Source organism: Ochotona curzoniae, unplaced genomic scaffold (assembly GCF_017591425.1).
Source record: "Ochotona curzoniae isolate NIBS_2020 unplaced genomic scaffold, NIBS_Ocur_1.0 scaffold_4506, whole genome shotgun sequence".
Taxonomy (NCBI): Eukaryota; Metazoa; Chordata; class Mammalia; order Lagomorpha; family Ochotonidae; genus Ochotona; species Ochotona curzoniae.
In genome coordinates this window covers 26,836,915-26,851,442 of record NW_024467119.1, presented here as the reverse complement: position 1 = coordinate 26,851,442, position 14,528 = coordinate 26,836,915, and the positions used below count along the sequence as shown (strand labels likewise).

At 36.2% G+C, this 14,528-nt stretch overlaps 1 protein-coding gene across 3 annotated transcripts in view; it reads right to left on the bottom strand.

The window, feature by feature from the left end:
• The window catches only part of MAPK10 (mitogen-activated protein kinase 10), a 234,299-nt gene that overhangs the window by 56,712 nt on the left and 163,059 nt on the right, over positions 1-14,528 (bottom strand). For all 3 annotated transcript variants that reach the window (XM_040967192.1, XM_040967191.1, XM_040967193.1), the window contains 2 exons: positions 3,824-3,953; positions 71-129 (listed from right to left, as the gene is read on the bottom strand). In XM_040967192.1, the coding sequence (XP_040823126.1) occupies positions 71-129; positions 3,824-3,953 (189 nt within the window). The remainder of the gene's footprint in view (positions 1-70; positions 130-3,823; positions 3,954-14,528) is intronic.

The following is a 14,528-nucleotide window of genomic DNA, read 5'->3' as shown; positions in this document are numbered from 1 at the left end:
TTTTCCTTTTGATCATTTTCCCTTATTTAAGTATTATGTACTCCTTCAGTTCATGAGTTTTGTTACTTACACGTCTTGGAACTCCTCCAGCGTTTTCTGGGGTGTGAAGACATTTAATAAACTAATAATCTATAAGAGAGAGTGGGAGGTACAGAGGAAAGAAAGAAAAAGAAAGACAATGAATTATTTTTGAAGTATGCTTAAACATAATTTATTCCAACTGAGAGTCATGCCTCAGATCTATGGCAGAGAGAGAAAAGTTGGGAAAAATTTGCTGTATCTCAGAGAACACAGGAAAGCATACTGAAAAAGCAGATCTTATCTGCTTTCAGGTCAGTGATGCAGTTAACAAGCTCAAGGTCAGAGAACATCAATATTTTTCAAACTACTTTGGTGTGATTCTCTGTAGAAAAGAGAGCTGTAAAATAGTTAAACAAACAAAAAAAAAAAAGAGGAAAGGCTATGCGAGGGGAGACAAGTAGCATTTAAATGCTAACAAATTACCGAGAAGATATTTTCCCCCAACATGATCAAATGCTTAAATTTAAGATTCTGTATAATTTGTACAATTAGTTTGCTCTTATGATCTAGTTTAGACTAATGCTGCAATCGAAGAAATTGTAGTCTAGATAATATCAATGACAAACTCAGTAGGAACTAGATTTTTAAAAGTTATCAAAATTTGCCTCAAGCTTTGTTTCTTGCTTAATTATTTTATAAATTAGGGAGAAATAAAAAGGTTACTTTCTGATGTAGGTAATAAAACTTATTCATTCCTCATGTTTACACACAGATAGTACACATAACTCAATTTTTTTCAGCTAAATAGTCTGAATAATGTACCAGTTAGAAATAGATAACAGTCTTCTATCTACAAAACGGTTGCAAGCATTTCACAAAAAAACCTGAATATGCACATGTTTAAGATTTAACCAGCTTCACAGCATGAATCAATAAATCTCAGTAAACTTGATGCGTGGCACAGCAGCAGACTAAGTAATAACAAGTCAAAATTACTTTTAAGCACACGAGAAATGCAGTCAGTTCTACGGACTGCTTTATGCCTCTAGTAGTTTTATTTGTGGAAGAAAGGTAGAGGAAAAAGTTTGCAAAAATAGCCACTATTTTCTAGTATACTTGCGTGTGCACGTCAGCGGCTGTAACATGTCAAAGAGAAAAAAACCCCAAGGTTATCTCTTCTAAAGTGATCTTTCAGTATGGAATTTGCATATGGAAATAAATCATTTTAACATATCTTTTAAAGCTGTAATTAAAGGCCTTGTTAGTCTGTGCACGTCCCTAGAGTGGATGTTGGAAAATGGCTATTTATTACATCATTCAGTGGAATACATGTCGTGATACTTTTTCTCTAGTGCTTTATCAATATTACAAAGTCATTTATTTGATTTTGCTGATTTTCAAACAAAAACATTTCAGGTTGTATAGGATGCACATACATTCATTCAAACATCCCTTAAAGATAGAAAGAAATGAATAACCTACATGGTTCTAAATAATCTGAAAACAGCATTATAATTTTAATAAACCAGGATTTATTATTTTAAAAGGTAATTTTCCAAGATGGTTCCCTACTATGTGTTCCTATTTCCCCTTTCATTAGCCCTTGTCTTATCACATTTACCTTCTCTGATTTCACTTTACTTTTGCTAATCTTCTATAAGTTCTAGATCCTACTTATAACTAACTTAAAAATATGTCTTCTTTGAAAGAGACCATAAAAGTTAACTTCATTTATTCAACATTTTTCATGCAGGAATCTTACTCAGTTCTTTTATCCTGGCATCTTGGAACTAACAGATGTGAACCAATGTTTTTCTGTGTCTCACAAATGTACCTAACACTTCCTAAAAAGAGGTATACACTTTCAAAATTGATTTTCTCCACTAAAATTAAAGAATAAATGGGATTATTTCACTGTTTTATGTAGTTTTCCATAGCATTTACAGAGTTCTACGTTATGACTGCCATTACTTAGTGCTATAAGCACTGATGAAGACTTTGCCCTGATTGTAACTGAACTTCCTGCTTATCTACATTCCAGACATTTATTTCTGTAGTCTGATTTGCATGCCTGACTTCATACATGTACACATAAAAAGTCGATAGCAGGTTGGAATAGTCACAAACTTGCACTGCTATTGGGAACTGCCTTTGGGTAGCATAAACGTCAGGAATGGAGAGTATGATTGTTTCAAACCAGCCAAGTCAGTGGGCATCTCTTCACAGTATATTATGGGGTCTGACAGAAGAAATAGGGGAAATGACATTTTCTTCATTGCTTTTACCCATTCTCCATTGTTCATGCTACCACTGTCTTTGCTACCGTAAAATAAAATACTGCCTTGATCATGTAGTTAAATTGTATCCTAACTTTACTAAATATAATAAAAGGACACACTCCTTTAGTATCCTGCGTTTTCTGGATGGCCATCCTTTCTGTCATTATTACATTATTGTCTAGAAGTCTCATGTTCTTTGGCTGTTTTAGAGAGTGCAGGGAGACCTTCCCTGCTGAATCAAAAAGGTAACTCCACATCAAACAGCACGTTGATCTTCCTTCTTCACTTTGTTTTCCTTAGCAGCACTTGTCTCCATAGAGTTCCTTGCAGAGTGCCCTCCTCTCACCAATTGAATATAGACTCCAATTAACAAAAGAATTTATCTCTGCTGCTATCCAGGTATGTGCCTGTCACATTTTAGTCATTCAAACAATATTCATTGAATGGCTGAATTAAAAATCCATTGTCTAAAAAAAACCATTGAGTCAAGCAATTCATTAGAAAGAGAACAAATAATTTGAATGACAGAGCAAAGGGAAGATTATCATTAGGCCTAAATCCATCTTTGTATGAAATAGCTTTCAACTAAACATTCATAAATGTTTCTTCTCAGTGTCACCCATAGATGGTGAATCTAATTATACAACCCCTTTTTTATTAGTTTCATTCATAATTTCATTTGCTCTGTTACTTTCATATGGAAGAACTTTATAGGTATATATGACAGCTGATATTGTAGTTTGGTTATAATGATTTATATATTTTTTTACTATATGCAACAAAATTCATTTATCCTATTTACTTATTTGCAATAGTCACTACTAAAATGATGAATTGTTTCCCATTTTTTCTTACTAAGAAGTACTGGAGTAGAAAGAATTCTACAGACCTGTACTTGACAAAGCCTAGATACTGAAGTGATGAAATCTTTAACAGGCTCCCCTGCTGAGTACCAGCCACAAAAATCTCCTGAGGATCCTCCTCTATAGAGCTTTACAAGCTTTGCACTTTTTACCCAACCATACCAAAACACAGGATACCCATGCGCTGTGCACACTGATCAGTGGGAAGTCATTGCCAGAATAATACCTAATCACAAAAGCAATACATCAGGAGTAAAATCCTTCATCTGTTGGTAAATTGACACTGTAAACAAACAATGCATAATGTTCCAATGGATTTTGTATTTAAATTCTATGTGTTTGTTCAAGGTATTTGTTCAAAAAGCATGAATTCCTCTGGTTAATCTGGAGCAAGATAACCAAATAGGTTAATTTTCTAGGAGGGAAATAGCAATCAAATTAATCTCCTCCATGCCATATGGTTTTTAGACAATTTTTAAGCATAAAGCTACCACGAGGACAGTGGAATGAAATGTAGCATATGGGCAGGAAAACCATCTAAAGAGGCAGAAATTGTTAAAGGAAGAAAAGTCTTTCCCACTCAGTTTGGCACACGTGTTTTCTTCCCTCCAACCTCACAAGCTCCCACTGCCAAGGTTTAAAAATAACAACACCACTCACGTTTTTATGGTTCACACACTTCATGAGGACCAGTTCCCGGTAAGCTCTCTTGGCATGTGTTTGGTTCTGAAAGGGTCTGCTGAGCTTCTTAATGGCCACATTTCTGTCAAGGACAGCATCATAGGCAGCACTGCAAAGAAAGAGTGATCCAGGATTAAAAACGGGATTCCTTTCAGCTGCTACATTAAGATACAGGACAAGAACACACAGTTCTTCAACCTGGAGCAATGGCTTCGTTGGCTAATCCTCCACTTGTAAGCACCAGGATCTCCTATGGGTGCAGGTTCCTGTTCCAGCTGCTCTACTTGCCATCCAGCTCTCTGCCTATGGCCTGGGAAAGAGGAGGATGATGGGTCAAAGCCTTGGGATCCTGCCCATGTGTGGAAAACTCAGAGGTGGCTCCTGGTTTCTGGCTTTGAATCAGCTCAGCTCTGGCTGTTTTGCTCACTTGGGAAGTGAACGAGTGGACAGAAGATCTTGTGTCTCCTTTCTATAAATCTGTCTTTTGAGTAAAAATAATTATTCTTCTTTAAAAAGAAAGAAACTACTGTTATAGACTACACTTGCCTATCAGGTTGTAAGTCAAGATAGAAGTGACTGACATTTTTTTAAAAAAATCCATTTAAATTCGAAAAGAAAAAGAGAGAGACAGACAGAGAGAGAGGGAGAGAGAGAGAATTGTAGGAAGATTTTTCCAAGAACACAGCATAATGCTGCATTGTGAGTGAAAGGATACGGACCACAGAAAGGTACCCACATTTCCCAGAAGCCACATGAAAGTGACAAGTCAGTTTATCTCCGGGATAGAATTTTGCCATCTATGAATAGATGGTATGCAAGCTTTCTATAACTATAAAATCCCTTATTCTTGGGCTATTTTAAGTGGACACATTCTTTCCCCATGCTTTTTAAGAGAACTGGTTTTTAACTAGGAACCTGTTGTTAAGGTGTCACATTAGCTGTTACAGAATCACAACTTGCTTACTGATCCACGCACACTCAGAGTAAGAAAATAAGAAAAAAGATTTTATAAACATACAGAAGCAAGCGATACTACATCTTCAGGTTTCAAACTGTCTGAAAAATGATACCTTGGGATATTTTGAAAGAGCAGTCTAAATATATTCTTTCTCTCAAACTCAGAATACATGAGTCTGGAGATCAAAAGAGAGAGTGAAACAGGTTCTTGTTATTATATCTGGTGAGTCACTCACAACATATTTGTTTCCCATCCCTGCAACTTTGGATTCTTCTGTTATTTTAATTGCCATGAGGAAATATAAAGACCAAGATCTTGTACAACTAATCTACTGAACTGGAAGTGGCATTAACCATTTGAGGTTCATATCACCAAGCTAAAGCAAAAAAATAATATATATATATATACAATATATATATATATACACACACATATACATATATGTGATGGAAGGCAGAGTGCTATATAATATCAGGCAATAATGTACTCCCAGCACAAGTCGAGTGATCTATAGCTCCAGGTAATTCTCTTTTCTCTCTAAAGCATCTTCACTAAAAATGGTTTCAGTCTACGTTTGCATCACCTCTGAACACGTGGAATCTGTGAACATTGAGTCAGCTCATTCTGCTTCAGGTCAGCTTTGGGAGAAAAAAAATGCTGTTATTCTCACACAGAGAGGTGTCTGTGATTCCACAACTATCGGCCCTGCCTTCCTCAGAAACTCAAAATGTGCTTTTTACATCGTGCTACTTCACAATGTCTGGAAACCATTAAAGTCCCGAGCACAATCCTTGGACTTGAATACGTACCAGTGGCTCTCAGTTTTTATTATTTTCTCCCTAATATTTTTTTTCATAATATAAATATCCCCTATGTCCTGACACCATGTGCCAGAATGTGACTTCAAGTCTCAACACCATCTGGTTTGTTTCCTCTGCTTATGCTCCAGTCGGTCACGGTCCTCTGAAAATGTGGACCCTGACCTAAATAAACATTGTTACTCTAAGCAAGGAGTGCAGTGTCCTGATGGTTATGATAGGGCTCTCAAGTCCATCATTCATTCAACCATTCATTCAGCAATCTTGCTCTGATATAGTTATTTCAGGTAATCCGCCTTTGCTTTCTTGACAAAAATTTCACATGCTATTGACCCACAGTGAATCTGATGAATTACAAATACCATGTTTACGCCAACTTTTAAAAAATATATACATGCTACATTCCATATGTCAGCACTGATACTTTATTTGTTGTTTTTTAAAAATTTGCCATGCACAGCACAGGAAAAGGAAAGAGCAAATTGAACATGCAAGTCATAGGTAATACACAAGCATATAATAAATTCAGAAATTCAAAAGTCAGACTTCCTTTCTGAAGTTAATTGTATCAGCAGAAAATTAATGAGTCACCATGAAGAAAAAGGCTAGATCTTCAGTCAAAAACAAGTTAGAAAGTTCACTGAAATATCTAGTGAAAGAACAGTCTGATGTTCATGAAAGCACACAGAGGAATCAGAGACAAATCCTGGCAAGGTCTGGCCAAATAAGAGTGTTCCCTCCCAAGCAGGTCTAAGGAACCTGACAACCAGCAGACAGATTATCCACCAGCATCCATCACAGACATAAGCTGATTAGCATCGTGATCACCCTCTCCCCAGGCTGAACCTCTCCTGCACAGTCGCCATTCTGCTTATCAGGTGCTCCTGGAGAATCGCTCCTGAAAGAATACTGCCCATATTTGGTCAGCTTGACTCTTCCATTTTGCGTAATATAATAAACAGGCATCTGGTTTTCTATGTGAGATGTTAACAAGATTTGTCAATATGAATTCAAATCCTTAAGATACTGGCCAGATTCTGCAAGACAGCAGACTCTCCCCTTACCTCCTGGGGAATAATAGAAAATTTCACCCTCCAGGCAGGCAAATCACTGATCAGTTTCATTAAAAATGTGGTGGTATTCTGTCCCATCTCTCCCTCCCTCCTTTTCTTCCTCCAGTATCTCTTCCTTGAAGCAAGCTTAGGCTTGAATCTCCACTCCACAGCTTGTTGTGGAGCTCCAAGTAAATTACTGATACACTCTGGCATCAATTTTCTCATTTTCTCATATTTAAGAGGGAAATACCCACCTGACAAGATTGTTTTGAGGAGTAATGCAGTCAGAAAGTTATCTGTGATGCCTACCTCATGGGAGCACTCGGTAATTCTTGAAATAAATGTCACTGTCAGAGTTATTATGAAATGCAAAGCAAAATAAAGTGTAAATTCCTACAGCTGAGATGGCAACTGGACAGGTATTTACCAATCAGTGATTTCCTGTCACTCCACTAATTATGATTCAGCTACACCACTATCCTAATACACGCTGCCCATCCATCCCATGATGTCATAAAAGATTTGAGGAAATTTGTTAAAAGCAGGACACATTTTAACCATACTGCTGACTTTCCACTGTAAGAAGTTATCTTGTTTGTTTGGTCGTTAATTAAAACTTGATTACAAGTGTTAGCTATATACTTTTTTTTATTATTGATTACATTGCATTATGTGACACAGTTTTATAGGCACTGGGATTCCTCTCACCCTTCCCCAAACCTTCCCCCCATGGTGGATTCCTCCACCTTGTTGCATTACCACAGTTCAAATTCAGTTGAACTTTCATTACAAGCATCTACTAAGTATAAAGTCCAGTGTCTTATTGTCCAGATAAGTTCAATGGTTTCTTGGGGAGACCATCTCTGGTCTGAAGGTAGAATTGGCAGTGTATCATCCCGATCAATTAAAAGCCCTGACATTACATCAGTAACTATTTATAACATTATGGAATTTGTTGACATGGTATAGAGTAACCAATGTTAAAAGAGAAAAAAAAAGAATGCAAGTTCTGAACCACATCCTGTGACTTTTACATTGACATTTCAATTTTAGTGTATACACGACTGGGTTCTATACACCTTAAAAGAGCTATAGATTACTATTCAGCTGTCTCATGTCTATTTTAATTTTAGTATTCAGCAGTTTATAGCGTTGAAGCATGATTTTGCTGAACCTGGCTGTTTTTGGGTAGTCTAATTCTATAACTCTAACAAGACATATGTCAACAGTTTAACTGAACAGTTTTAGGAGGGGTGTGCAGAGAAATCTTCAATACCCTTGTAAGGAGTAACTAATCTTTGTGTCCCACCTAGTGAGTTATAAGTGCATCCCTGCTGACCGTTTCTTGTCTATTTCTAAGCTTTCCTTGTTGGTCTCTATCCTAGTTTTTTTGTTTGTTTATTTGTTTGTGTGTTTGTTAGTTTTGAGGGGTTTCCAGAGCGCTCCTGATGGTCATTGCCAGTGAGGGTGGGGACCCAAAGTCAGAACCAGGCAAGGACCAGAGAAAGCTCCTCTCCCTAATTCCGAAGGAAGTTTACTGTTATTCTGTTTTTGCGGACCACTCAGTGCTCCTGGTTGTCGTTCCGATGACCTTTGATCCTACAAGGCAGGATTTGGGGTTCTTCCATCCCATGTGGTAGTTCCAAATGGGGGTGGGTGACCTCAGATTTCTTGGCCTCTGAAAGCACTCCATTTCCCCATGGGCTCCTTGGCAGTTGGGATGTAGTCCTCGGTGATTGTACTGATAGTCCTTGGTGAGGAACTGGGAGTCTTCAGGGTTGCTATATATTTTATTAACGGCTCACAGGATGACTTTTCTAGTTTCCTGTCATTCTTGTCATTCAATCCAATTTTGTAATACCACAAAGGCATGTTTACCTTTCTATATACTTACATAAACACACACATTTACACACATCCCACAGGCAAGTCAGGGTTTTTTTTTTTTATTTTCTCCTGACATTCAGACAATTTTTCATGCAAATATCCTTTTTGATTCATAATAATACATTTGATGGTCTTTATTATTCTCAATATTTTTCACATGTGAAATATCCCTTATGTGTCTGTGGGGGACCTCCATGCATCATGAACAGATTGTCACTTCTTAGTAACAACTGGCAATCATCATGGAGCATCTTTGACATCATACACAACAGCCCAGAGCAACTCTGTATCCCAAATCTCTGCAAATGTCATTCTTGGTATGTTGAGATGGGGAGGAAAGTCAATGATAGATGAACTGCAATGCAGCACCAAAGTGCAATGTTAACATGTGTTGTAATGTGCTAAGATTGGCCACGAGGAGCGAAGGCCTTCTTACCACAAGCAAAGAGCACTCATGCAAGCACTCAGCTCTTAGTCTCTTTGTGTTTGCCCAACCCAAAGCACCCTCTTTGTCTTCATTCAATGACCGCAGAGCATGGTATTACAAAAGCTTGGCCAGGCATGGGCATTTGACCCAGCTTAAGATGCTCCTTGGAATACCAGTAATCCGTGTCAGAAAGCCTTTACTTGGAACTCAACATCAAGAAAACAATTCCAAGTAATTGACCAGCCTACATGATCAAGATTGTTATATAAATTTCAACCTAAATTACTCTGCAATCGATGAACATCAATGCTGAGGTGAGACCAATAAACGAGGCTGAGAAAGCAATCTCTGGAAGACGGTGTCAATCACAGCAACTCTTCCAAAAACTAGGATGAAACCAGTACTCGACAGCTCTTAAGCAAATTAGCGGCAGATGTGCCTACAGAATGACTATCCACCTTGATGAAAAATGTGGTGCCATCTAAGTAGATTCTTCTCTATGGAAAGCAGAATAAATACAATGAAAAATTTGCTCTAGAAACAATTCATTCACATTCCTGCAGATCAAAAAATGATGCTGGAGGGGAAACCAAAGATTCCTCTGGAGGAGTGGTTACTGCTCATTGAATTGGCAGGTCTTGTGGTGTGCATCAGCCTGCCTCCCTTGATCTTGATCTGTCCATCAATGGGACAAACCCTACTTTCCCAACTGGCTTTTCACTGGACCACTCATTTACGAGTTAAGCCATATTTTAACCTATAAAAGCCTACCAAGCATATGTATGGCATAAATCCATACTCATTGGCTCTTTTAGTATTTAAGCATTTTAACTTAGCATTAAAGCTCTTGACGCTGCATACTTCAGTAAAATACTATAGGCTGAAATTACAATGCTCATGTTTGTTTGGTCATAACCAAATTACAACCAGGAAAAAATTCTCCTCCATGAACATCAGTGTCTATTTCAAAATGCTAGCAATTATCCTGAGACTGTGCCCCAAGACAAGAATTCAACACACAGTCCGTTCAAGTTGTTGTAACAGAATATCTCATACTAGGTAGTTCATAAAGAACAGAAACGTATCCCGCATTGTTCTATAAGCCATAATGTAGCAGACCAGGTGTATTCTGAGGGCCCATTCTTCCTAAATGGCATCTTATTATTGTGTCTTCATGTGGTGGAAGCAATCAGAGAACTCTGGGGCCACTTTTGTAAGGACACTAATTCCATACCTGAGAACTTTGCTCCAGTGAGCTAATCACCAACAAATAACTCATCATATAATGCTATTATGCTGGGAGTACATTTCAACATATTAATGAGGGTGTACCAACAATGAGACTGTAACATTTGCAGATATCTCTTGAATCATTATTTTTCCTTTGGATACAAAAAGTATTCTTTCAAAAAATTTTATTGATGTTAAATTCCAAGGTATTTTTTAGAAATACACAAGTTAATCAATAGTTGTTAGTGTAACTCTCAGCAAAAATTGATTTTGCAAGTATTTAAATTATCACTGTCTTACATTTTTGTCAAATACTTCACATTTAAATAAATTTTATATCTAGTGAGGCTTTTTAAATAAATTCAGGAATTAAAGTACAGCTTATATAAGTTTATTCTGTCAAAGGTAAAAATATAGCAACAGGAAGATAATTATAATTTTAGTTAAAAATTCACATTGAAGCTAAATTAGTTTTTTTCCTTGACAGCACAAATAAAATATTTTAACAGCATAATCATACCAATAATTCTGTTACCAAATTAAAAGATCTAGAAATGAACTTTAAATTGATTGTGGCATAAGCATAACTTCGAGTCTAAACAAGTTGCAATATTTTACAAGTCAAAACAGAAGTTGTGGGTGCCAACATTTGTAACTACTTCTATGCGCACGTAATTGGAATAATTCCATTACAAAATTTTGGAGATAAGGCTGATGTCGAACCAAACGATAAAAATATTTCAACATTGCAACTGGCATGTTCTTGGCGGTCCTTATAAACCTGACTGAGAAACAACTTCTAAAAATTAATCTTCTAAATTTTGGATTGTATCGTGCTGTAAATTCACTTGAAAATATTTAGCTATACAATTCACTAAATAAAAGTCCAAACATTCACCTCTTTAAATTTTTAAGTGAATTGTTATTATTATAAACAAATCTTGGGGAGAAGCATGCTACAATATACTGAAAGGAATCAAAGCAAACAAAATTAGAATAAATCATGTAACAGAAGAAAATGGAAAGGACAAGATCTGCTCTGAGAGAGGACAAGATTTAACTTTGATGGGCTGTGCTTTAGAATATCTTAATTTGTGAGAATGATTCTTTGATCTTTTAGGTTATATTCATATTATATACAAAAGTTCATGGAGTTTTAATTTCAGAATATTTATATTCTATACAGTACTTAAATGTGATATTATAAAGACTTATCATGTTTCAGCATAAATTTGACAAATCACTCAAAATATCAAAGAGGCATCTTCCTTGACAGATTCTGTCTTAAAAGTTATTTCCTGGATAAACAGACTAAAAGCAAAATGGGAAAAAAATTCGGTGTGAAAAATTTTGGCTTCAACACATTCATGTAACAATAAAAAAATTAACTCATTTTGGGGATATTTTCAATTTAGCAGCAATTGTACTTGCTAGGTACCTAAGTCCTTTAAAGAACATTTTTCAAATCAAAATACTCTGGTCAACATTGGGAAGGTTAATACTTTAATTTCCTATCTAAAACATGGTATTTTGATGATCAACAGAAATTTCCTAAAGTGTTAAAAAAATGAAATCACATTGAGAAAATCACTTCTCCAGAGAAATAACAGTGAAACCATATCACAGACACACAATGCTATAAGGTTAGTTGAGTAAAGCATATGAGAAACAATTACTTTTCTCACTTTTTATTTAACCAATCAACACAAATGAAATTAAAATTTTATATTTTAGAGAAATAAACTAAATTATAACATGTTTCAGTACCACTATTTTTCATCTACTAAAATCATGCACATATCAAGTGTGAACGCAAAAAATACACTTTCTTTCAATTCCATTTTCCATGAACTTTTTGAGTACCTCACATAATTTAGAGTACCTTTTCTTTGTCAACATTTTCCAATTTAGAGATACATGATGTGGCTCCTGGTGTTGGTGGCCATTGTGTATCTGGCTGAAGACATTCAGTTTGCCTTTTTCTTAGTTGTTGATTTTTCTTTCTCTATTTTTTAAAAAATCATCTTCCATGTTACAGTTTTGTAGGGATTGTTCTCCCTATGTCTCTTTCTCCCACCCCCACTGTTTAATTACAATGGTATAATAATCACAAGTCCATCATTCTTCTATTGAAGTGTAACATAGCATTATAAACAAAGCCAATGGCAGCAATGTCTAGTATCATATTGTCAAGGTATATTTAAGAGTTTCATTGTGGAGCCCTCCTTTTATTCAGGTATAGACATGCATGCTGCAATGTATCTTCAATTCTCCATGTGCTAGGTTCCTTTATGCTTTTCATCAAAGAGAATATATGCAGATAAATGTTTACCTATATATCCATTTATTGTGTAATTTTGCATGAAGGCTGTGTTATATCAGAGAGAACATATAATATCTGTCCTTTGGGGATTGGCTTATTTCACTGAGCACAATGGTCTCCAGTTGGAATCCTTTTGTTGCAAATGTTAGACTCTCATCCTTTTCACCATTTATCACCATTTCTCCCTTTCTCCATTTCTCTTTAGCCTCCTTACTCCGTATGTCAAGATATGCCTCTAGCTAACAGGTCTTTATTTAAAATCTGGACTCATACGTACTCACATATCTTCTGAATTTCTCTAATTAACTAGCTTAATTTTTTTTCAAAATTAGTATACATCAAATCTACCCCAAAAAGCCTCTGATTTGTATCTTTAACCATAAATTGCCCTCTTTCAAGCCCTCCTTAAAGACTGTTGAAGTATGGAAGTCACTTTGACTCTTCTTCACTCTTTTTGGTATCAAAGCCATGAAGAAGAGCTGCTGCTTGCCACCACTTCTACTGGATTTCCATGACCATTTATCTTTACAGAAATCTGTCTTGAAATGTTTTCCTTACATTCTTTCTGCTTCCCCTAGCATTTAAATATTTTTTTAATTCAGATACTTCCCCTTTAGAACTCATATTAATTTTGTTTGAATTCTAAATGCATCAGGTTTATTTTAATACTAATTCTCATGTTCTCATAAATACATCTTATCATGAGATGTAGTCCCATCTAGATTATGTGTTTGAGAAACAGGTACTGAGCCCCAACAAATGTAAAAAGTACCACACCAATCCAATAGGAGTATAGATTTTCATCTTAAATGTGTACCGTTCTCTTGCACGCTCCATTTTCTTCTGGTTGGTTAGGGGTCATTTAAAAGCTTACTGACCCCGGATGGATTTCCTGACCAGCTGATTTTTGCAGCCCTCCCACTGCATCCTGCTCTTATGGTTCCGAGTGTGCTCAGTTTAGAACAAGGTATATATAGCGTTAAAGCATAATTTTGCTGGACCTGGCTTTTTTTTGGGGGGGGGGTGGTCTAGAATGGCTTATAGACACGAGACAGCAGAATAGTAATCTATAGCCATGTTAAGGTGTATAGAACCCAGTCGTGTATACACTAAAATTGAAATGTCAATGTAAAAGTCACAGGATGTGGTTCAGAACTTGCATTCTTTTTTTTTTCTCTTTTAACATATTGGTTACTCAATATCATGTCAACTAATTCCATAACATTATAAATAGTTACTGATGTAATGTCAGGGCTTTTAATTGATCGGGATGATACACTGCCAATTCTACCTTCAGACCAGAGATGGTCTCCCCAAGAAACCATTGAACTTATCTGGACAATTAGATGCTGGACTCTTTGCTTGGTATATACTTGCAATGAAAGAATCTCAACTGATCTTGAACTGTGGTAATGCAACAAGGTAGAGGAATCCACCATGGGGAGAAGGTTTGGGGAAGGGTGGGGGGAATCCCAGTGCCTATAAAACTGTGTCACATAATGCAATGTAATTAATTAAATAAAAATAAATAATAATAATAAAAAGAAGCACAAGGCAACAACCACTAATAAGCACCAGAATGCAACAGAGGTTTATTGATGGACGCCTCTATGCTGCAGCCTGAGTTTACAGAGACGTCAGAATGTACAATTCACTTCAAGCAACGGCAGAAATATTTTTCTCATGAATGTTTTTCAGTTCTACTGGTAAAAATTAAAATGTTGTGCATGTGCAAGTGTGTGTGTATACACATATGCATTTTCATAATGTTGTCTATAAATGGGATTATTTCATCTTATTCTAAGATACCATAACTACCACACAGGTGAGGGAAATCACTAGTACATGTCAATTCGCCCCTAAGATTATAAAAATACTCCTTGGGGTCTGCTTTGAGAAAGCAGTTAAAGCATCATTTGAGACATGCACAAGCATTTGGGGACTGAACTAACAAATAAGAGATTCCTCTCTTTCTCTCTTTCTCTT